A 22134-nucleotide genomic window follows, 5' to 3' on the forward strand; every position below is an offset into this window, starting at 1 on the left:
TTGAAGGTCGGTTACGCAGATAAACAGCGATGACCATCTACGTAGTACGTGCTCGTTTTGGCCCAATGGGCCTGGCCCAATAAACTTGTACCAATAACTCATTCAGGTATTTGATACGAGTATAGCAATCCAAATAATAATAATAATAATAATAATAATAATAAGGTATACGTAACCAAACTTGTAATCATTCTTTTTTTTTTTTTTTGGGTCTCAAAGATACCGAAAGAAAACTGCATTATAAAATTGAACTTATGGCCTGCAATTAATTAGTGACGATGAAAATAAACAAAAAGAGTATCGAGAATCCAACCGCTGCTTTATCACCGAAGACCAAATAAATAACCAACGCCCAAGTCGCTATCGTCAGCACTGCCTCGGTATCGCTCTTCATATCTTCCTTGAGCTTTGTAATCAAATCCTCGTTTGATTTGGACGCCTCCTGTAACTTGGCCATCGCCATACCCATCTCCCGCCTCATCTCTCTCATCTCCTTTTCTACGGCTTCTGTCCCATTCACCCGTTTCGGTGGGGTTTTGTCGGCAATCTCTCCAGGATCCCCTGTTTTTACCCAAATTCCAATGTGAATCCTAGAAAAAACTCGGACTAAATGATCATATGACTCAAATGGCGTGAACGAACCATATACAAACTGTAATTTGCCCTTTTTACATCAATGGCTCTTATGAACAAGATTTCCCTTCTTTGGCGTTGGAGGGCATGTTTCCATTGCATGCGATTAGCGGATTGAAGAAAGAAAAACAAAAAGAGGGGAAGAAGGAGATCACCTTCCCATGAGCACCAACTGCGAGATTGACGAGAATACAGAGATACAACACTCCCTTTCAGGCAATACTGCAGTATTCATCATCAATAGTTAAACAAAAACACCATATATAGTAAATAAAGATTCAAGAGATGAGAGGGCAAATCGAGTTCTTGAGATTTCACGTTAACGAGGCGGGACGAGAGAATCCGCATGATTGACCTTCTTCTCCCCCTGTGTGAGGCTTTTGTTGTGAAGCAAGTTATATATATTGGAGATTTTTCTTTTAGTAAATAAAATAAGTTTGCGTAGCAAGCTAAATGTAACAAACGCAAACATTCAGCGGAAGATTTTTCTCTAAATGTATAATTTCCTGTAAATACAAAAAGTTAAAAAGCTTTACGAGTTGTTTCTCCCGAGTCTTAGGGCGCCAGTAAAACTGAATCGCTTTATAGAAACCGATTTTTACGGACCTAAACTTTATCTTAAAAGCATATCTAATTTTTAAATATTTTATAATTTTATCGACTCAAATAAAAAACGAAATTAAACACAGATTCATTCAATAACCAATAAAAACTAATTATCTTATAGTTTGAAAAAAGAATATATAAGATACCCAATTTTATCGATGTCTAAAATCTTTGTTCTGAACCTGATTTCTTTGTTTAAAAAAAAAAAAAATCAATCCAAAATCAAACTAGACCAAATTAGGAATCAGAAACCTAATCACAAATCAACCCACTCAGAGAGTAAGAGAAAAAGGAAAAAGCATTGGCTAATGATTTTTCAGGAAAAATTTAAAAGGTCATTAGATAATAATGAATCAAAACGGTGAAAATAATGATGAATTACTTGAGGAGAAAATTTTGGTATGATAAAGTTTCTCTCGAATATTGTTTTTGGATGGGCGAAAAAGATGTGAAAATTGACGTTGGACGTTTATTGTTTCTGAACTGAACCATCCAAAATTTTCAAATGGTAATTTTTTAAAAATGTTTCAAAAACCGAAAACTTCTTAACGAAATAATAAAAACTGAAACCGAACCAAACTTAATATGATATACTAACCGATCAATACATCTTTTTATAGAGCTGAAAGAACTGAACCGAAGAATTACTAAACCAAATTTAAATCGAATATCGAAACGTTCACTCCTAAATTTAACCATATTAGTTTTTCTTTGCTTAGTCTTTTATCTTTTCTAGATATCGAATTTATTGAATCCAACCTTATTTCCAACCATCTTTCAGAATTAATTATAAAAATGTTTATCAAACATTGTTACTCGTTACATGCCCCAGAACCTAACTATTTTTTTATTAGAACTTAATAAGATGTTTCTCGAATACGTTACTCCATTAGATGCTCTCTATTGGTTTAGAACATTTACCAACTGTGATATATGATCAATACCAAAGTCAACGTCATAGAAATTCAATTCTGCCCCCATTTATTGCGCTTTTTTGGCCAACCTTTTTTTTTTTTACTTTTATACATTTTTCTTTATCAAGTAAAAACGCCAAAGACATCCCACCTGCCAATGCAAGAGACGTGATGAGGTTTTGATTTCCATTCACAGAAAATATACACGATTATTTTAAAATGATTTCATTTTTTTACATATTATCATGTTTTTCATTTAGTTCTGATTTATTATAATATCATAATATCTAATAAAAATTAAATATCTATTTAAACTCATTTAATTATTAATTAAAACAAAGACCATTATCTTATAATTTGTTAAGGTTTGAAAACAAAATCATGAGATGCATAATTATAGATATATAAATCATAGTATTCAACTTGACAAACCCCAATTCATGCCTCACCTTACCGATGAAAGAAAACATATAAAAAAAAAAGTGTGAGGAAGAAGAGCTCCATGAAATAGATAAACACTAATTTTTGGGAAAATTCTTAAGTTTAAACCAATGCCACGTAAAAAATATCTTATGATGGAAGACGTGAAAAGATTAATTATATATATATATATGTATATATTATATAATTAATATATATTATATGTTAAATATAATCGTGAATAATGGAGTTGGTCGGACTCTAATACCATGATACGACTCAAAGCGCAATAGAAAAATGTTTCTGTGTCTATTCATGTGTACACGAGAACAATATACACAGAAGGCATTCCGCCCTTAACCTAGCTATACAAAAGGAAATTGCAGACGGCAATATGGAAGTTGCCAAATTCGATTGATACACAATCTATATCCTCCAATGTATACATCATCATAATCATCATCATTTTTTTCTATAAAAACTAAACGGAAAATGGAAAAATAAAATATCAATTAGTAACAAAATTTTAGTTACAAGAATTTCAGTTGGTTTTTGTTGAAGTATGAAAATGAATATGTGATTGGAAAAAAATCTAGATTTTGGAGGAACACAATATTATGTTAAATATTGTGAATCATATTTATTTCCGTATATCTATATTTTCTTTTATTTCATTTGTTAATTTTTCTATAAATATGTGAGTTATTTTCATTGTAATGTAACAAGAAGAAAAAGAAATGTAGCAATAAAGTAATTATGTTTCCTTTCTGTTTGTCTTATTTTATTTCCGCATTGTATTTTTCTACAGTTTTCTACAAATCAAAAGGTGAACACTCCAAAGTTAAATTATTAATTATTAAGCTGTAATATTGGATCTAACTTGAGTAGCTCCACCTGTGAAACGGAGACGCAAAACGTCTATCCCGCCCCTAGTTCGAATATCAAGTTAGGGAGGGAGCGTATAATTCAAATCACATGGCTGATTTTTGTAAAGATGATTTTTAGGGGAATTATGTAAAACAAATGGTCAGTAGATAAATAATGAATCAAAACGGTGAAATTGATGCGAATAGACACATTTAGCGAATAAATCTCCGAACAAAAGCACGATAAAAGAGGGGATAGAAGGAGAGAGACCTTCCCATGAACATCAACTGCGAGATTGACGAGAATACAGAGATACAACACTCCATTTCAGGCAATACTGCAGTATTCATCGCCATTAAAACACACACAAACAAAAACTATAGAGATCAAGAGAAGGGAAGCGATTTGAGATTTTTACATTACACTACAAAAAAATAGTTATGTAGCGCTGTCGCAAACGGAATGCGACGGAATGCGACGGATTTATTTCCGTCGCTATAGCGCTGTCGCAAACGTATAACGGTTCTTGCGACGGAAAAAATCTGCGTTTTGCGTATACACCTATATACACATACATTCATACACATACATTACACACATACAAATATACATACACATACATATATATACACATATATTTTCATATACACATTCATATATACACAAACACACATACACATTCACACATATACACATATACACACATATATACACATACATAAATACTCATATACATATACATTTCACAAACACATACACATATACATTTCACAAACACATACACATACATATAAACACACACATATACACATATATTCATATACACATACAATCACATATACATACACATACATATTCACATTCACATACATATACACATACACATACATAAACACACACACATACACATTCACACATACATACACATTCACTTACACACATATATAAACACACACATACACATTCACACATATATACACATTCACTTACACACACATACACATACATAAACACACACAAACACGAACACACACATATATATACATAAATACATATATATTACCTTATGGGAGAAATTTGGCGACCTTTGGAGAGATTTAGAAGAAATTTGGCGATTTTTAGTTTTTTTTTCGGAAATCTTTGAAGTCTGATGAAGAAGACGACTCGTGGTTTTATATTGCGTTTTGCGACGGAATTTTCCGTCGCAATCCGTCACAAAATGAAATTAATTTACGCGCCCAAAATTCAAAAAATTTCGTCGAAAAACGAAACCAAATACATTGCGACGGAATATTTCGTCGCAATTTTTATTTTCCGTCGCAAATAATCTATTTCTTTATTGTGACAAAATTATCCATCGCAAACCGTAGCAAATTGCGACGAATTTTGCGACTGTTTGCGATGGATAATTTTTTTCCACATTCTGTCGTAAAATCGTCACATTCCGTCGCAAATTTCGTCGCTATATGTAGGTTTTTTTGTAGTGTTAGCGAGTCGAGTCGTGAGGATCCGCATGTTCTCTCGATTGTTGTGAATTTGTTGTGAGATGGCAATTTATATTTCAATTCACCATCTTCGTGTAACTTTTGTGTGTTTTGGTATTTGATTATGAAGAGAAGAACAAAAATAATTGAACTAGAATAAAGAAGAAGAAGTGATGACCGAAAATGTTTGCATAAGTTGAGACGTTGTCTCTTATATTTTTCTTATTAATTTACATCAATATAAAACTATATTTATATACAAGAGGGTAACGGATATATAATATCAAGAAATAATGTATAATATCCTAAATGGAGAGAAATCTTATTTGTCACCATAATGGAATTTAAATACAAAAGGAAAGAGGACCAACGGCTATTGCGAATATGGAAGGTGGAGCTCTTATGGAAATAGTCTTGATTGTCTTTTGTTGGTAATGTGTTGATTGATTATATGAGGTGATTTGGCACCGTCTAGAATATTCCATCCATGAGTGACGTTGCCTGGTGACTTGGCTACAATCTTTGGGTGCTCCATGCATTCCATGCAAACCCTTTGGACGTCTATCACGTGTTTGATAATCGTGTCTTCAACATTCCCCTTCAAGATTGGTTTGAAAGAATCTCGAAAAACCAATCTTGAAAAACGAATGCTTTTTTGATTGTGTTGATTCGTGCTCAAGCGTTCCTTCTTTTTCAACGATAGTTCCTTTGATTTCATGAGCTGAATATATGCCACTTTCAGCTTTATTTTCTGCATCCACTCAAAGAACGTGTTAGTAAACATAAGGGAGGCCGTAGCACTCCGTTTTGAAATAAATTTTAATTTAAACTTTTCTACATTTTTCATATCAAAGAGTAACAAAAATAGTATTCTAGTGTGATAATATGCAAGTTTTAATGCCATTTTCTCAAGGTATACTAAGTGTTTATCATAAACTTCAAATGTATCATATAAGATCTTAAAGATAAATGAAAGAGAGTTACCGAGTCTAGATTTGTTGAAACTTATAGGGAACATCTCCTTATAATTTTGCTCAAATGTTTATCTTGATGTTTCCTCATGTGTCGTGGCCTTTGTGTTAGAGAAGTGTATGAGGGTTCCATCACATTCCCCTCACTCGTAGACTTCTCTATACAATAATTCTTCATGGAATTTATTTTCATGTTCTGTTCAAAAACACTTAAACAACCCAACATATTATTTGCGAAAGAGATATCGATTTGAATAGGGCAAAGGAAGGGACTACAAACTCTATCTTGTAACCACATGATAGTAGTTCTCGGATTTTGTGTAAGAGATGGAAAGGGATATATGCTCATTTGGGTTTCTTTTCCGGGGTTCTTCTCCTCCTTTGTTAGATCCTCCAATATGACAACCGATTCACCTTGTACTTTTTCTTCCTCTTTGTTTGTATCCGGCGCCAAAGTCTCCATGTAGATCGAGCTTTTTGTAGTTTCTTCATGGTTTCCTTAATTACGTCAACAAACTCATTAGAATTAAAAAGAAATTCAATGAGTGGAGAAGTTAACCGAATATTGTGTTCTTGGAGGTATGTGAACAAAGCCTCCTTGACTTGTAATGGGAGTTGATCAAGGATGTCTTCTTGTACATCCCATCCTCTCTCACAATCTTCTTCTAGGTATGGTTCTTCATCCATACACATTGCTTGGAGGTCTTCGATAGAAAGCACCTGAAATGCTTCCACCTCTTCCTTGGTTGACCATATTTGTTCTACCTCGCCGTTTTCATTCTCGATGTAGGTGAAATGATTACCTTCTTCATCTTCTAAAGGACCATAACAACTATCCCAAGAACTCCACATATTATTGTAGAGAGTGGTGGATCGTGGCTTGAATGAAAGGCCAACGAAACACTTTAAGAAAAACCTCCTTTTGGCTTGAATGAATGGCCTAAAAGGGACAAAAAAAATATGTATGTATAAAACGAGCAGGATCCTCTTCGATATATTCAAAATCGAGAGGGAATATGCTTTGATTTTGCAGCGGAACGAAAAACACAAGGTCCTCTGGAACTTATGCTCTGATACCATGTAACTTTTGTGTGTTTTGGTGTTTGATTATGAAGAGAAGAATAAAAATAATTGAACTAGAATAAAGAAGAAGAAGTGATGACCGAAAATATTTGCATAAGTTGGGACATTATCCCTTATATTTTTCTTATTAATTTACATCAATATAAAACTATATTTATATACAAGAGCGTAACGGATATAATATCAAGAAATAATGTAAACTATCGTAAATGGAGAGCAAATCTTATTTGTCACCATAATGGAATTTAAATACAAAAGGAAAGAGGACCAACGGCTATTGAGAATATGGAAGGTGGAGCTCTTATGGAAATAGTCTTGATTGTCTCCTGTTGGTAATGTGTTGATTGATTATATGAGGTGATTTAGCACCGTCTATCCATGAGTGACGTTGCATGGTGACTTGGTTACAATCTTTGGGTGCTCCATGCAATCCATGGAAAACCTTTGGACGTTTATCACGTGTTTGATAATCGTGTCTTCAACACTTCGTTAATTTGGTGTGTGTATATATGTCTGAGTTTTTTTTTATCTAATTAAATTATAAATCAAATAAAAAAAATAAGATTGGGCAGCACGGGCGAGATTCTGGTGAAAGCATAACAAAAGGAATTTTTGAGGTAGAGATTTGTTGCGCATATTTCTTTATCTCATCAAATATATAATTTAAAATACAAAAAAAATAAAAGTTTTCGTATTAAAGGGTCCAACTAACCCCGAGTCTTAAGGGCAGGTAAGCCTTGCTCTACGGACGGTTTTATTTTTTTGGTAATTTTTATTATAAATCGAAATAAAAAAACTAAATTATAAATTAAAATTCATTCGATTATCATTATAAATAAAAATAATTATCTTATATATATAAGATTCACAATTATATATATATATATATAGTATTATTCAACCCAATTTCTTGGTTGACAAAAATACCAATCCAATATCAAACTAGACAAAATTAGAAATCAAAATAAAACTAATCAGTAAATCATTCAAAATGTTAAAACTAATCAGAAAATGATGATGAATAAAAAATATGGATCTTATGTTTTAACAATCTTCTCAGCAGTTGAGTATATTAGTTTTTTTTTTGTTTTTTTTGTTATCTCCTTTAGATTTCGATGTTATATGATATGATGAGTAATGCCAAACTCAAACATGGAAATTCAATTCTATTCCTACTTTTTGTGTTTCCCTTAATAGTAGTAGTAATAATAATTAGGGGTGGGCGATCGAGCGGATTCGGTTATTTCAGGTTTCGCGTATTTCGAATTGAAATATTCATATCTAATCGAGTATATTTTTTTTAATCGATTTGGTTCGAGTTCAGATCGGATCGGTTCGGGTTATCCAAACAAAAAATAATAAAAAAACTCAAACAATTATCTTATAAAAATAACAAAAACAACATTAAAATACACGCATATTTCATTTTTTTATATACCATGGTTATAAAACAATATCATTGTACTAATTTTTCTAATTAGATTTAGAATGTATTACATATTAATTGATGATATATGGATGGATAGACGGATATATTCGGTTATGATTAATTAGGGTTCGGTTTATTCGGTTTATAGTTATTTCGGGTTCGGATATTTCGGATTTGAATATGCATATCAATCGGGTATATTATTTTAATCGGTTCGGTTCGGGTATATATCGATCGGATTCAGTTCGCTTATTTCAGGTTCGGTTATTTTGTCCATCTCTAATAATAATAATAATAATAATAATAATAATAATAATAATAAGAAAGATCTTTTTTCTTCATTTCTTTGACCAACCTTGTTTTTACATTTACACGTTTTTCTCTATCAAGTAAAGACGCCAAAAACATCACCAACGCGAGAGATGTGGAAGTGGAACCAAGAAAGAGCACGTGAATATTTTAAAATGATTTTATTTTTTACATATTATCATGTTTTGGAGCAATGACAAAAAAAAAACATGAACTTTGTCTTTTTTATTTAGTTGTGATTTATTATAATATTACAATTTCTAATAAAAAAACTATATATCTACTTAAATTCACTTCATTATCAATTAAAACAAAGATCATTATCTTATAATTTGTCAAGGTTTGAAAAAAAATTATGAGATGCATAATTATAGATATATAAATCATATTATCCATCTTAAATTGGAGTATAGATATCATTATGCTCAATTTATCCAAAAACATACGAGTTTTTTTTTGCCAAACATTTTTGTAAAAATATCTGCAAATTGATGGAAGGTCGAGATGGCGAGTAATAATTGTGTTGTCAGTGATATGATGACGGAAAAACTGACAATCGACTTCTATGTGTTTGGTGCGGTTTTGGATATTTATCATAAATACAAAAAACATAATGAATCAAAAGAATTTGATCTTTACATTATAATCAAATAAAATTTATCTCGAATATATTTTGCCTAATGTCTCACATTAAATCATAAACTCGATATACGGTTTTCACACAACAACATGACATTTAACATCGTCAATTCAATAATAGAATAATAGAATCTGACTATTGAATGAATATAAACTCTGATGATATGTCAGAATTAAAAAAAAAATTAAAAATGCTTCATAAACAAAATTTGAAAAACATTTTTTTATCAATTAAAAAATGTATATGAAAAAGTATCTACTACTTATATTTGGAGAATAATTAGTAACTCGTTTAATCGGAATTTCTTTAGCAATTTTCGTACATTTTTCTATCCTACAACAACAACAACCATAACAACAACAACAACAATAATAATATTATTATTATGATTATTATAATCGATAATTACGCATAGATATAAGCAGGTATAATGTAGTACAACACTATCAAAAAAATATATATATTGCAACCACCATATAAAAATAAAAATTATATTTTTATTTATTAATTATAAAATTAGCAATGATATACAAATAATGAAACAAAGTATTTCAAAAACTGATTTTGAAATTCTAATTAATGATATGTAATAACTGAAAAATAAAATTTCGATGAACGGTTTGATTTTGATATTTTTTTCCCTTAAGTCCCATTTAATCATTTTACATTTTTAATGTTGGGTCCCGGACCAATTCGCTGATTTCAAACGTACCATCCCAAGAACCGTTCTTATATATTTATTTGATGAAAGAAAATACATTATTCTTTATTTAATCTTTCAAAAAAAAAAAACCCATCTTTTATCATCCCTTCCCGTGCGTGGATTGAAATCCTTAATTAACATACTCTTTCCTTATCTGACAGCTTTTTTTTTTTTTTGAACTTACATCATCATCATCATTTATTAACATACCGAGGGCATCGGGTCGAAACTAATAGTAGACGTGTCACCCGATAGTGGAACCCACTCTTTATTTTTGGGCCGATGGGGCCCATGCTTGCTCAACATTAACGTCTTTTTGTTGCGATTGCCCGACTAATGGGCCCTGTCTTACTCGGATCCACTCGGGTCGCCCACCAAATCAATTGATGGTGGCATGTTTTGTGAATATGCCCCATTCTCTGATGGGATTTTATTTTTCTCCAAATCAAATATACTTTTCTGTTTGAATAAAAAACCGGAAAAAAGGCATGAGGGCTCATGTATGTTTCCAACGCAAGCGAAAGCCCTTGGATAGGGAGTTTCCTACATGGTTCTAACCATCGTCTACAGACGGCCAAGCGCAACACACAATATGAACAACATTAAAAGAGGAGCCAAAGGAGACGGGAAATGCAGCAACAGAGGGGACATAAACAACAAGAGCGCAAAAATCACACCAACCTCGAACGTCGTTGTTCCTTTGGATTTCTCTTTACCTTCGCTCGGAGAGGATTCTTGAGGACTATCGACTGGGTTTTGCGCCGTATTGGGTTTTCTGAACTCTAAGGAATCTTCCTCTAGCTTCGTCATCATCATACTCATTTGTCGTCTCATCTCTTTTATCTCCTCAGCTTCTCCGTGATTTCCTGTTTTTTTTACACAAATTCCGTGAGATAACACCAAAAACCCTAATCCACCATACCAAGAGGGATTGTAGCTTTGTGATCGAACCTTGTTTATCCATGGACACTTCCTCTAGCTTGGTCATCATCATGCTCATTTGTCTTCTCATCTCCTTCATCTCCTCTTCTACTGCACTCAACCGTTTCCATGGGGTTCTGCTTGTTCTCTCTTCAACCCCTCCATCATTTCCTGTTTTTGACACATTTAGAGAAGAAATCTCCGGGAAAAGAAAAGCACGATAAAAGAGGAGAAGGAGAGAGACCTTCCGATGAACACCAACTGCGAGATTGATGAGAATAGAGAGATACAACACTCCCTTTCAGACAATACTGCAATATTCATCGCCATTAAACGAAAACAAATCAATAGATTAAGGGAAGAGAATAAAAAAAGGTTGAAGATATACGATCGAACAATCGGAGATTTACGTTAGCGAGGCGAGTCGCGAGGATCCGCATATTCTCTCCGTTGTTTGTGAATTTGTCGTGAGATGGCAACTTGTGTGTGTATATACACCTTCGTTTTGGGGTGTGTGTATTTACATCTTCGAGTTTTTTTTTGTTGTCTAATTTAATAATAAATTTAGTAAAAGAAAAATAAGCTTCGGCTGCACGGCGGGATTGTGGTGAAAGCGTAACAAAAGGAATTTGTGAGACAGATATTTGATGCCCATATTTCCTTATCTCATCAAACTAAATTATTTTTTAGTGTTTTATACTATAAATCCAGATTAAAAATTAAATTCTAAAATTTCAATTCATTCAATTATCAATATAAATAAAAAATAATTAAGGCTAGAGATGCTTTTTATTTTGGGTTTTTTATTTACGATTTTGGATTTTGGTTTTTAGTTTTTGGTTTTTTGATTTTGCATTCTATAATATTTGAAAACTAAAAAAAGTAGTTTTTGGTTTTTCATTGATTTTTACATTAAGATGGGTTTCAAAGTTTTTAGGAAAAGTAATTTTGTAAAAATTTGAATGATAATTTTTTTGGTTTTTAGATTCTAAAAACTCCCAAAACTGCAACCATTTAAGGCCTAAAATTTATTTTTCTTTAACGATGAGGTTCTGATTTCAGTTCACATAAAACAATGAACAAATGGCTGTAAAACAGCAATTGAAATTCAAAATTTGTCGCACTGGGGGCATGTGTATACGGTGATAATCAGAGTCCGTACGAATCCTCACGCATCAAGCATGCATGCGATTGTACGTACATTCTGTTACACGCCATTCCAAAAACTGGAATTTTGAATAATTTTGTGCAGATAATTACAGAAAAAGGGGCAAGGCACGTGACATGCATCAAACGAAGCTTAACTAACACATGGAAATATCATATTCGATTCACGTTGTAACCAAACTTTTTACCATTTTTTTTTTGGGTCTCAAAGATACCGAAAGAAAACTGCATTATAAATTTGAACTTATCGCCTGCAATTAATTAGTGACGATTAAAATAAACAAAAGGAGTATCGAGAATCCGACCGCTGCTTTATTACCGAAGACCAAATAAATAACCAACGCCCAAGTCGCTATCGTCAGCAGTGCCTCGGTATCTCTCTTCATATCTTCCTTGAGCTTTGTAATCAAATCCTCGTTTGATTTGGACGCCTCCTGTAACTTGGCCATCGCCATACCCATCTCCCGCCTCATCTCTCTCATCTCCTTTTCTACGGCTTCTGTCCCATTCACCCGTTTCGGTGGGGTTTTGTCGGCAATCTCTCCAGGATCCCCTGTTTTTACCCAAATTCCAATGTGAATCCTAGAAAAAACTCGGACTAAATGATCATATGACTCAAATGGCGTGAACGAACCATATACAAACTGTAATTTGCCCTTTTTACATCAATGGCTCTTATGAACAAGATTTCCCTTCTTTGGCGTTGGAGGGCATGTTTCCATTGCATGCGATTAGCGGATTGAAGAAAGAAAAACAAAAAGAGGGGAAGAAGGAGATCACCTTCCCATGAGCACCAACTGCGAGATTGACGAGAATACAGAGATACAACACTCCCTTTCAGGCAATACTGCAATATTCATCGCCATTAAACGAAAACAAATATATATATAAAGATTCAAGAGATGAGAGGGCAAATCGAGTTCACCATCTAGGTGCTCGTTTTGGGCCCAGACCAGGCCCATTTTCTGGCCCAATAAACTTACATCAATACCTCGTTCATGTATTTGGCAAGTGTATGGCGGCAATCCCCGATACTGATATGGTGATTATTGATAGAACAGAAATAAAGGGTATCAGAGATGAGATTAGCGAAAGAATAATATATATATATAACCGAGTCGTGTAAAAGTTAAACCTTTTAATTAAATCCTATTTATAAGGTCGAACCCGAGAAACATGTCTCGTAAATTTGCCACGTAATGACAAAAGACGGCCAATAAAATCTTAACAAGTGGCAGATGCAGCACAAACATCTTATCATTTTTTTCTCTCAATGATAAAATGAAAATAAATAAACAACGATTATTGTGACAAAAGTTTGGTCCGAATCATTTGAGGGGTTTGCTTCTAGAGACTATAACCAACCACCGCCAATTACTTTTTTTCTCTGTACAAATTAAGTGGAATACATGTCAAAGTTAAATTATTAATAATTAAGCACTAATCTTGTATTATTAAACGTACTTAGCCTTATACGGATGTCTATTCTAATTCCTATGTACTTTTTGTGGGATAATGGCTAAAAACTGTCATGTGAGATTTTCAAGAAACCAACGATAACGACGCTTGCTTGAACAGTTTTTCATTTTCTCGCTAACTTGAACTAACTATATATACACACACATAAATATATATACATATATACGTGTAGTTTATTTTCTTTTAATATACTTTTCAAGCCGAAGAGAAAAATAAAGTGAAATAAATGGGAGAATACGTTATACCTTCCCCAGCCACATTTCTTGTTAACTACACAACAGCGATGAGAGAGAATAAAGTTTGCACGAGAAAGGAACCGAGTCCCATCCCTTTTTCTCACGCAGATATCGATTTCTTTGCTTAATTCGACCTTCTGATTCTGGGGTTTTACGTTCGATTTGACTCACGGAGAGGGAGGTTATTTTGTTGTTAATCCAGATGGGGAGGCTGTTCGTGGTGAATCTGGAGGGGAAGATCTATAGTTGCAAACACTGTAAGACCCATCTTGCTGTGTACGAAGACATCATCTCCAAGGTTTGTCTCTTTGATCTGAGTTTCGTTCCATGTGTTCTTCTTGACGATTTCCCGGCATTTTCATCTGGGTTTGTGGTTCCTCTGTTCAATCTGGTTACAGTTATGCATGTTGTTCGATTGAGTGGATCTTCCTTTAACCCAGATTCTGTTTAATCGGATACTTATATTATGTCACTTCATATTGTTTTGTGTAAAAGTCTGGATTTTCACACGTGTGTGATTTTGCTGCCGTGTTCAGTTCCAGGAAATGAGAGATGGGATGAATTGGGTAATCCCAGAAATGGTTTATTGTGTTTTGTGAACTGATGTTTTTGGTGTTAAATCTTAGTTTGAATCTGTAGAGAATTGATTTGTATTTGGATTCTCTCTGTAATCTAAGATCGAAATCTTCAAGTCTGAGACTTCTTCTTTCACATATCAATTAAAGTGATTCTTCAGTGAAGATTAGCTTCAGTGATCTTAGTTAGATCACATTCTGGTGTTTTAGCTGAATGATCTTGAAGAATATCACTTTTGGACAAAAGCTGAGTGCTGAAAGCTAATAAGCTACCAATTTTGAATCGAAAATTTTAGCCGTGGCTCCACATTTGCTGTTCGTCGAGATAGTCTTTGCAGTTTTCTGAACAGCGATCGTGTAAAGATTCCGATGCCTTCAGGAAGAAGACCGACACAAGCTTCAGTCATTAAAGAAAGTACTGACATTGCGTTCGTGTCTTTGTATTGTGTTCCCTTATTCAGTCTTTTCACTGCAGGCATGGGAAGGCCTATCTCTTCAATAAGGTGTAAGTGCTTCTGATTTTGTTTTAGGCACCAGTAGTAGATCCATTCACCACTTAAATAGTTCTGGGTGCTGTATACAATAAGCTCATAGCCTTAAGTTGACCGTAGAGATTGCATTCTGAGAAGGAATCACGTGCTTCTAACGATCGCTCTGCTTCTATTTCCCGTCGATGATCTGATAGTGTGAATGTTTCGATGGGGGAGAATGAAGACAGAATGATGATGACTGGATTACATACCGTAGCTGACATTTTCTGCGTCGGATGTGGATCAATCGTCGGTTGGAGATATGTAAGACTCGAAAGTAATCACCCCGTTTCTTCTGCCTTTGATCGAGATTCCTGGTGGGTGACTAGAGTTTTGGTTGGCGTTTCGTTTTCAGGAGATGGCCCATGAGAAGAGCCAGAAGTACAAGGAAGGAAAATCGGTGCTTGAAAGGTCAGTCCTTAGATTTGATCGGCAGCATCTAGTGATAGATGTCATGGATTTGATTCAAGATGGTGAGTTTTGCCTTGTATTCGCGCAACAAAGTAAAGGGTTAGATCGGAAAAAGATGGTTTATGTTGAATTTCGAACAGATTTAAGATATCGGGACCCGATGGAAGCAACTACTGGATAAGCCATGGAACTCATGTAGGTGGAAGTGATGCTGATGATGCTTGACCTTTGCACTTTCTCTCCTGCTTACATGATTCAATGAAATGTACATTCTCCAACCTTCTTCCCCTGTTGTAATATCATCATTCCAATTGTTAAACTGGCAAAAGCCCTTGTACCAAAATTATTCTGTGGATTTCAATCTGAATCTTAATTCTTACATTCAATAAAAGTCCAGTTCTGTTCAATGATCCGGAAACGTGTTCTTGATGAAGTCTCATTGATCCTTTCTGACCAAACTCTTTTGATTTTAGATGGTCTGGAACATATGGCGTTTCTTTACAGGATTAATTCGCCGCTGTCGGAAATGATGACTCTGTTTCTGGGGACGCGCCGTTCTCTCTGTACCCTGGGATTCGACCTTGTGTACAACATCCATGCCCGACAAGACCTTCCCGAACACAACGTGATGTCCATCTAACCTCACAAACAGAAATCACACAAAGGGTTATGCTCCAGTGCGAGACCTGTCTTAAACCCATAATCACATTGACAATTCCATGTTCATGTCTTATACCAGCTTGTGGTGACAGTCGTGATGAAGAAGTGAGATCCGCTAGTGTCTGGACCAGAGTTTGCCAATGATAGAACTCCTGGAATTCACAACTCTGTTGATCAGCATCCATAACACGAAACTTGCCGAAGCTACAGGTAGGTAGGCCTATTACCAAGACCGGTGTGTTTCAGATTGAAGTCCTCATCGGTCTGTTGAACAACATGGTGGGATGTTGGAAAGTGGGTGCATAACCTTTACATCGCATTTAGGCTTATGGAACCTCACATAATTGAGTTTCAGTTTCTCTTGTGAACAGGGGTTTATGATCACACCCTCTTTTGTCACTTTACTAGTTTTTTGTTTACTCTTGCAATGTTCTGTCTTTGCAGCTTCACTTCACGCCTTACATCATGCTTCTGTACAAACCAAAGAAGGAATATCTCCATCTGCCCTTCAATGCAAGCAACAAGCTTTATTTGATAATTGGCATACAATTGACATGTGTTCACATTGCTGGAGTATTGTTGTATCGTCGAGGAAAGTTGTCTCATATTTATGCACAAGGGAACTTCATTCGACATTCTACGGTTGTGGTACTGACGGGATGAAAATTTGTTCGATGTGTGCGTGTGCTTGTGAAATGCAGCCTAAGCAAATCAGTGAGATTAAGGAGAGCTAGGAGGAAGGATGCAAGGTCTGCGCAGATCAAGAGGAGCAACGAAGTCACCAAGTACCTCTGCACTCGATGCGTGTTTGGCCAAGAGAAAGCCGGCAAGTTGAAGCAATCTCTTCCTCCATCAGAATCTCTTTATTGGGTTTGGCCTCTTCAGTGAAGATTAGCTTCAATGATCTTTCAACAAATTCATCATCCAGAAAATTTCACAAGAGCTTCGGTGCTACTGTGTTCTGATCATCATATTTGGCCTGAGGATGTTGATACACCATTTCGGGCTTATGTGAGGAGAAAGATCAGCAAAGGCCACGTGGAGGGAGGCAAGGGAGAGACAGAGAAGCAATTCGTTGGGAAAAAGATGACAGGTGGCACTGGAGAAGAGGTATTAGGGGTATTGTAATTACCTACTAGGATTATAGCTCTCTGCTACGGTTGTATGGGGATTGGCACCTTTTGTGTGTATAGCCATCTCGTATATATATATGCTAGTAGTCTTTTGGGTTGGGTATGCATTTTGTGATCTGAAAGTGCAAGGTAAAGGGGGTGAGGGAGAGTCTCACAATAATCAACTCTCATCTTGTATTGGTGTTTTTTTTCCGAATCAATACATTATCGGTTTATATTACAACGTTGTTCTATCAGATGTAAATAAAAGTTTTAGAACCAAAGGTAAGGAGTGAATTCTCTCATCATGATACATTGAGAAAGTTGATTTTAATCTAATCCACTCAGGTTGACGAAAGAACATATCTACTAAAAGGTCGTACCTTGACTGTTTTCTAGTTTAGTTATTTGTTTTGAATTGGTACTCGAGTCTTATGGGTTATAAAAACCTAGATTCAATTTCTTATTTCTGTTTAATAAGATCAAAGGAGTTATGGCTATTACGAAAACACAAGTCTTTGTTTCGTTTTCTTCCGAAACAACAATAACATATCAAGCCTCTTCCCATCCACATAAGATTTAAGATAGATTTATAGAGTAACAAATATAAATATCTTTTAAATAATTAGGTTATAAACGCAGTTTCAACTGACTAGGTATAATATCAATACCGCAACACAATCCTCACATACCGAACACCCACATAACGAGCTTAATGTCTAGGGCAATGAAGGAGCCTAACAGGCACACTCGACAAGCTGAAATCATCTTCTTCTCCATTTGGCTCTGATCCGTCTTCTCTTGACCCACTGAGACAAACATAAATACAATTAGAAACTAAAGATTTTTCTGTACTTAAAAATACACCTTAATATCACCTTCCATCTCACTCTTCAGCTTCATAACATCCGCTCTCATATCCTCCATCTCCTCCTTCAGTTTGAGCTCCATAACATCAGCTTTGATGTGGCTCATACCATCCATGATCTTCCTGATATCATCTCTCACACCCTTTATCTCCCCCTTGAACTCACCCCTCAGGGTATCATATATCTCATATTTCATATCATCCTTAAATCCATCGATGCCTTTCTTCCCATCACAGCTATCTGTGGACAAGTCTCAGATCCATGAAACAGCATTTAGCCCATTTGTCCGGCAAAAGAGACACAGAGAAAATAAAAGATGGAGGTCCTCTACCTTTAGGCTGGACCGCTACCGAATTGTTGTTTGGTTGAGGAATAAGGACGCCATGTCCTGTCAGAAATATAAACATTACATCAGAATCTAAAAAACAAAAAAAAAAAAAAAAAAAAAAAAAAAAAAAAGATGAAGGAGAGAACCGGATGAACAAATACGACGCTGAAACATGACTCTCCCATTCCAACACCTCTGAGAGAGAGAGATTTTCTTCACCAATCTAGCTGTAAAGATCCTCATGACAGTGGTGGTGATGAGCACAGCAGTAGCACCAAGGATTGCCGTCGGAAGAGAGACGTCTGAGGGGACGTTAAAATCAAGAAGACAACCCTAGAAACTTGACTCTCATGGGCCTAAATTCAACTTATAAAAAAAAAATTGATGGGCTCATTTATGGTATTTTTACAAAAATTGGTTAGTAAATTTTGTTAGGGATATATTTTTATTACTTTTTTTTATTATATATATATATAGAAAATTACTAGATATAGTTTGAATGTCCATTAAATAACAATAGTTATAACCTAATTCACAAACGTTAACTCTTTCATATTAAGATAATATATATACATTATATATTAGAAATTTTCCAATTTATACAAAAATATACTTATAATAAATTATAGATATATATAAAAAATCCGTTTTTATACTTAACCTTACACATACTTAACCTTACACGGATGTCTATTCTAATTCCTTTGTACGTGCTTGTACAGTTTTTCATTTTCTCGAACGAACTATATATACATATATAAATACGTGTAGTTTATTTTTTTAACATACTTTTCATATATGCGTGTTTGGCCAAGAGAAGACCGGCAAGTTGAAGCAATCTCTTCCTCCATCAGAATCTCTTTATTGGGTGTTAGTTTCTGTAAGTTGTATTATCTGGGTCGTCGTGGATTTGCAAACGTTTGAATTGGTATTGAAACGATTGGATCGAATCATGTAAACACAAAGGCCATATATGTGATATATGCAAATGCCTAAACACCTAGATGCATGCACACACGCTAAAGAATCGATGGATGCCATGAAAAGGGTAGGCTGTAATTTGGTTATAAAACGTAGTTTCAACAGACCAGGTATCATATCAAATACCGCAACACAATCCTCACATACCCAACACCCACATAACGAGCTTAATGAAGGAGCCTAACAGACCTGTTTGGCAAGGTGAAATCATCTTCTTCACCATTTGGTTCTGAACCATCTTATTTTGACCCACTGATACAAGCATAAATACAATTAGAAACTAAAAATTTGTCTGTACTTAAAAATACACGTTAATATCAACTCACCTTCTGTCTTCAACTTCATAACATCTGCTCTCAGATCCCTCATCATGGGTTGCATCTGGTTCTTCAGTTTGAGCTCCATAACATCCGCTTTGATGTCCCTCATCATGGATTGCATCTGGTTCTTCAGTTTGAGCTCCATAACATCCACTTTGATGTGGTATATATCATCCCTAAGCTTGCTAATATCATCTTTCAGACCCTGTATTTCCCCCTTGAACTCATCCCTCAAGCCACAACATATCTCACGTTTCATATCGCTCTTAAACCCATCGACGCCTTTCTTGGCGACAGAAGCCACTTTGGTCCAGATACCTTTCGAGAAGTTCCATATACATAAAATAGCTCATTTGTCTGAGGGAGGGAGGGAGAGAGAGAGAGAAAAGAAAAGGATGGGCTACCTTTAGATTGGTCACTTGTCGGATTGTTGTTTGACGGAGGAGGAACCGAGATACCATTACCTGTCCGAAATATAAAAATTGTATCAGAATCCCAGAAACCCAGAGAAAACAACAAAGAAGAGAAAAGAAAAAGATGAAGGAGAGAGGAAGGAGAGAACCGGATGAACGGATGCAATGACTATATATGACTCTCCCATTCCCACACATCCGAGACGGAGATATTTTCTTCACCAACAAGTTCATCATGAGGAGGAGCAGCAGAAAAAGAAAGAATAAGAGAGTGAGAAGAGTATTTTAACAAAAAGAAGAAGAAGAAGAAGAGCTCGTTATATAGAGCCTATACCTATAGAATCGGTTTGTTAGTGTCAGAGACCGTTCGCCCCCGATATATGTATACACATATACATACACAGACAAAAAACCGTAAGAAAAATGCATAGAAAGAAAGGGACAGACCTGAACTTTTTTGCTGAGATATCCCTCTCTAGGCAACCGCTCTCTCTCCCGACACACTAAGAGATCGTAAGCCTCCGGCCGGCCACCGCCGCCTGCGGTCATCGCCATCTCCGATTGCAGTAACAGAACGACAAAGACGAGAAACAAGACACAGTACCATTTTCGAACCCGAAGCTCTCTGGTTCTTCACCTCCCCCGATCGCCGTCGTGGTAACAACAAGGGTTTGTCCGAGGGGTGCTAAAATCATGAAGGGCAACCCTGGGCTCTCATCATTATTTGGGCTTTGGGCCTAAATTCAATTTATCAAACATAAACATTACATCAGAATCCGGAGAACACAACAAAGAAAAGAAAAAAAAGAAAAAGATGAGAAAGAAAACCGGATGAACAGATACGATGCTTAAACATGACTCTCCATTCCAATACCTCTGAGAGAGAGAGATTTTCTTCACCAACCCAACATCAAAGATCCTCATGACAGTGGCGATGAGCAGCAGCAACAAGGATCACCGTCGGAAGAGAGGAGTGGTAACAACAAGGGTATTTATCCGAGGGGCGTTTAACTCATGAAGACAACCCTAGCTAAATTCAACCTATCAAAAAATAATTGGTAGGCCCATTTTATGTTATTTTACAAAAGGCCCAGTTTATTTTGTTTGAATTTGATGTTTTGGTTTGGCCCGACTTGACATTTGCATCTTTTAAAAATATTGCCTACGACAACAATAAAAAATATGGAAAACGTTAAAAAAATAATCTGTTCTGGAAAGGATATGAATTGCAATCGAAATTGATATCAGTTTTATCCGGTTTAATCTCAACTGCTATTAAATTGGTTTTCTGATTAACATCATCATCATCATATATATACATATACATATACACATATTGCATAGGTGAATCACAGGTGTCTCCTAATAAGAATAGAAATTTTTTTTTATACATTCTTATCTTTTCATTCCGATATTTTCAATCAATAAAGTAATAAATTTTCAATTAAAACATAACATAAAAAAGGTTAAGATTCATGAGTGAATAGCGTTCATTATATCATCGTATTAACACAGGAGTTTAATACGGATTCCGTATTTAATATCTATACCAACTGGTTCATATATCTCCATTTATTTGTTTCTAATATCACATAATTTTCAGGATTCTAAATGTTTCTATTAAAAATTTATTAATATCTAAATTAATTAATTAATAATTATGATATCGTTTATAGAATTTCTAGGTGACATTCCTTTATCTATTTATTATTAAATACATTTACGTAACTGATGTTTATGTAAATAATAATTAGAATCAATTAACTTTAATGTTTTATAAATATAGTTTTTACAGATTTTTTTATTTATAATAAATACATACATTAATTTATACCTATAATCATGTTTACTATATAATAACTTGATTTCGTGTTCTCGCCCATTCTTCTCATACCTGAAATTTTCTAAATTCTTCATTTTTTTCTTACATTCTTCATTGGTAGTCATGGTACTCGGTGGAACTAGGTACCGGATATAGGAGGCAGAAAATTAGAACTACGATGATAATGTCTTGGACGATATTGGTTGACGGTTTATTAGCATATGATAATTCAGATCTGTGTCTGAAGATTC

At 34.8% G+C, this 22134-nt stretch overlaps 5 protein-coding genes across 9 annotated transcripts; 2 read left to right on the forward strand and 3 right to left on the reverse strand.

Annotated features, from left to right (window-relative positions):
• Positions 1-203: 203 nt before the first annotated feature.
• LOC104810091 lies at positions 204-1152 on the reverse strand. Its single transcript, XM_010536279.1, has 3 exons — positions 952-1152; positions 789-855; positions 204-561 (listed from the first exon to the last, which is right to left on the reverse strand). Exons 1-3 carry the CDS (start codon positions 979-981, stop codon positions 266-268), a joined length of 393 nt encoding a protein of 130 aa, XP_010534581.1. The 5' UTR covers positions 982-1152; the 3' UTR covers positions 204-265.
• Positions 1153-10279: 9127 nt separating this feature from the next.
• On the reverse strand, positions 10280-11507 carry LOC104810092. The gene is made up of 4 exons (XM_010536280.1): positions 11391-11507; positions 11225-11291; positions 11011-11151; positions 10280-10925 (listed from the first exon to the last, which is right to left on the reverse strand). Exons 1-4 carry the CDS (start codon positions 11418-11420, stop codon positions 10624-10626), a joined length of 540 nt encoding a protein of 179 aa, XP_010534582.1. The 5' UTR covers positions 11421-11507; the 3' UTR covers positions 10280-10623.
• A 2347-nt stretch (positions 11508-13854) lies between these two features.
• LOC104810094 (protein yippee-like) lies at positions 13855-17278 on the forward strand. 4 transcript variants are annotated; one of them, XM_010536287.2, is made up of 7 exons: positions 13858-13939; positions 14065-14160; positions 14899-14942; positions 15123-15231; positions 15323-15378; positions 15519-15643; positions 15852-17278. In XM_010536287.2, exons 1-6 carry the CDS (start codon positions 13910-13912, stop codon positions 15601-15603), a joined length of 420 nt encoding a protein of 139 aa, XP_010534589.1. In that variant the 5' UTR covers positions 13858-13909; the 3' UTR covers positions 15604-15643; positions 15852-17278. The 4 variants fall into 4 exon arrangements, with proteins under 4 accessions (XP_010534585.1, XP_010534586.1, XP_010534589.1 ...); XM_010536284.1 differs by lacking the exon at positions 15852-17278 and having other exon boundaries at positions 13857-13939; positions 15323-15440; positions 15519-15785; XM_010536283.1 differs by lacking the exon at positions 15852-17278 and having other exon boundaries at positions 13855-13939; positions 15323-15785.
• LOC109116538 lies at positions 16132-17278 on the forward strand. Its single transcript, XM_019202163.1, has 3 exons — positions 16132-16248; positions 16483-16630; positions 16740-17278. Exons 1-3 carry the CDS (start codon positions 16179-16181, stop codon positions 16924-16926), a joined length of 405 nt encoding a protein of 134 aa, XP_019057708.1. The 5' UTR covers positions 16132-16178; the 3' UTR covers positions 16927-17278.
• Positions 17279-17717: 439 nt separating this feature from the next.
• On the reverse strand, positions 17718-21047 carry LOC104810095. 2 transcript variants are annotated; one of them, XM_010536288.1, is made up of 10 exons: positions 20936-21047; positions 20509-20798; positions 20211-20277; positions 20053-20112; positions 19655-19966; positions 19518-19580; positions 18494-18649; positions 18351-18407; positions 18029-18259; positions 17718-17959 (listed from the first exon to the last, which is right to left on the reverse strand). In XM_010536288.1, the coding sequence occupies exons 2-10, from the start codon at positions 20614-20616 to the stop codon at positions 17835-17837; spliced, it is 1179 nt and encodes a 392-aa protein (XP_010534590.1). In that variant the 5' UTR covers positions 20617-20798; positions 20936-21047; the 3' UTR covers positions 17718-17834. The 2 variants fall into 2 exon arrangements, with proteins under 2 accessions (XP_010534590.1, XP_010534591.1); XM_010536289.1 differs by lacking the exon at positions 20936-21047 and having other exon boundaries at positions 20396-20798.
• Positions 21048-22134: the final 1087 nt, after the last annotated feature.

This window comes from Tarenaya hassleriana, unplaced genomic scaffold, assembly GCF_000463585.1.
Source record: "Tarenaya hassleriana unplaced genomic scaffold, ASM46358v1 Cleome17, whole genome shotgun sequence".
In the NCBI taxonomy this organism is placed as follows: domain Eukaryota; kingdom Viridiplantae; phylum Streptophyta; class Magnoliopsida; order Brassicales; family Cleomaceae; genus Tarenaya; species Tarenaya hassleriana.

Bases quoted from the DNA above. Each gene is read 5' to 3' on its own strand.
- LOC104810091 (XM_010536279.1), bottom strand. From the start codon at position 981: ATGCGGATTCTCTCGTCCCGCCTCGTTAAC. The intron at 856-951 runs GTGAAATCTCAA...TGAATACTGCAG, and splicing joins TCTCGTCCCGCCTCGTTAAC to TATTGCCTGAAAGGGAGTGT. The intron at 562-788 runs GTGATCTCCTTC...GGGTAAAAACAG, and splicing joins CAGTTGGTGCTCATGGGAAG to GGGATCCTGGAGAGATTGCC.
- LOC104810092 (XM_010536280.1), bottom strand. From the start codon at position 11,420: ATGCGGATCCTCGCGACTCGCCTCGCTAAC. The intron at 11,292-11,390 runs GTAAATCTCCGA...TGAATATTGCAG, and splicing joins TCGCGACTCGCCTCGCTAAC to TATTGTCTGAAAGGGAGTGT. The intron at 10,926-11,010 runs GTTCGATCACAA...TAAAAAAAACAG, and splicing joins AGTGTCCATGGATAAACAAG to GAAATCACGGAGAAGCTGAG.
- LOC104810094 (XM_010536283.1), top strand. From the start codon at position 13,910: ATGAGAGAGAATAAAGTTTGCACGAGAAAG. The intron at 14,943-15,122 runs GTAAGTGCTTCT...ATGATCTGATAG, and splicing joins GCCTATCTCTTCAATAAGGT to TGTGAATGTTTCGATGGGGG. The intron at 15,232-15,322 runs GTAAGACTCGAA...TTTCGTTTTCAG, and splicing joins CAATCGTCGGTTGGAGATAT to GAGATGGCCCATGAGAAGAG.
- LOC109116538 (XM_019202163.1), top strand. From the start codon at position 16,179: ATGATAGAACTCCTGGAATTCACAACTCTGTTGATCAGCATCCATAAC. The intron at 16,249-16,482 runs GTAGGTAGGCCT...CTGTCTTTGCAG, and splicing joins GAAACTTGCCGAAGCTACAG to CTTCACTTCACGCCTTACAT. The intron at 16,631-16,739 runs GAAAGTTGTCTC...TGTGAAATGCAG, and splicing joins AGTATTGTTGTATCGTCGAG to CCTAAGCAAATCAGTGAGAT.
- LOC104810095 (XM_010536288.1), bottom strand. From the start codon at position 20,616: ATGGCGATGACCGCAGGCGGCGGTGGCCGGCCGGAGGCTTACGATCTC. The intron at 18,650-19,517 runs GTCTGTTAGGCT...ACGTCCCCTCAG, and splicing joins GATTTCACCTTGCCAAACAG to ACGTCTCTCTTCCGACGGCA. The intron at 18,408-18,493 runs GTTCTCTCCTTC...TATTTCTGACAG, and splicing joins GCGTCGTATTTGTTCATCCG to GACATGGCGTCCTTATTCCT.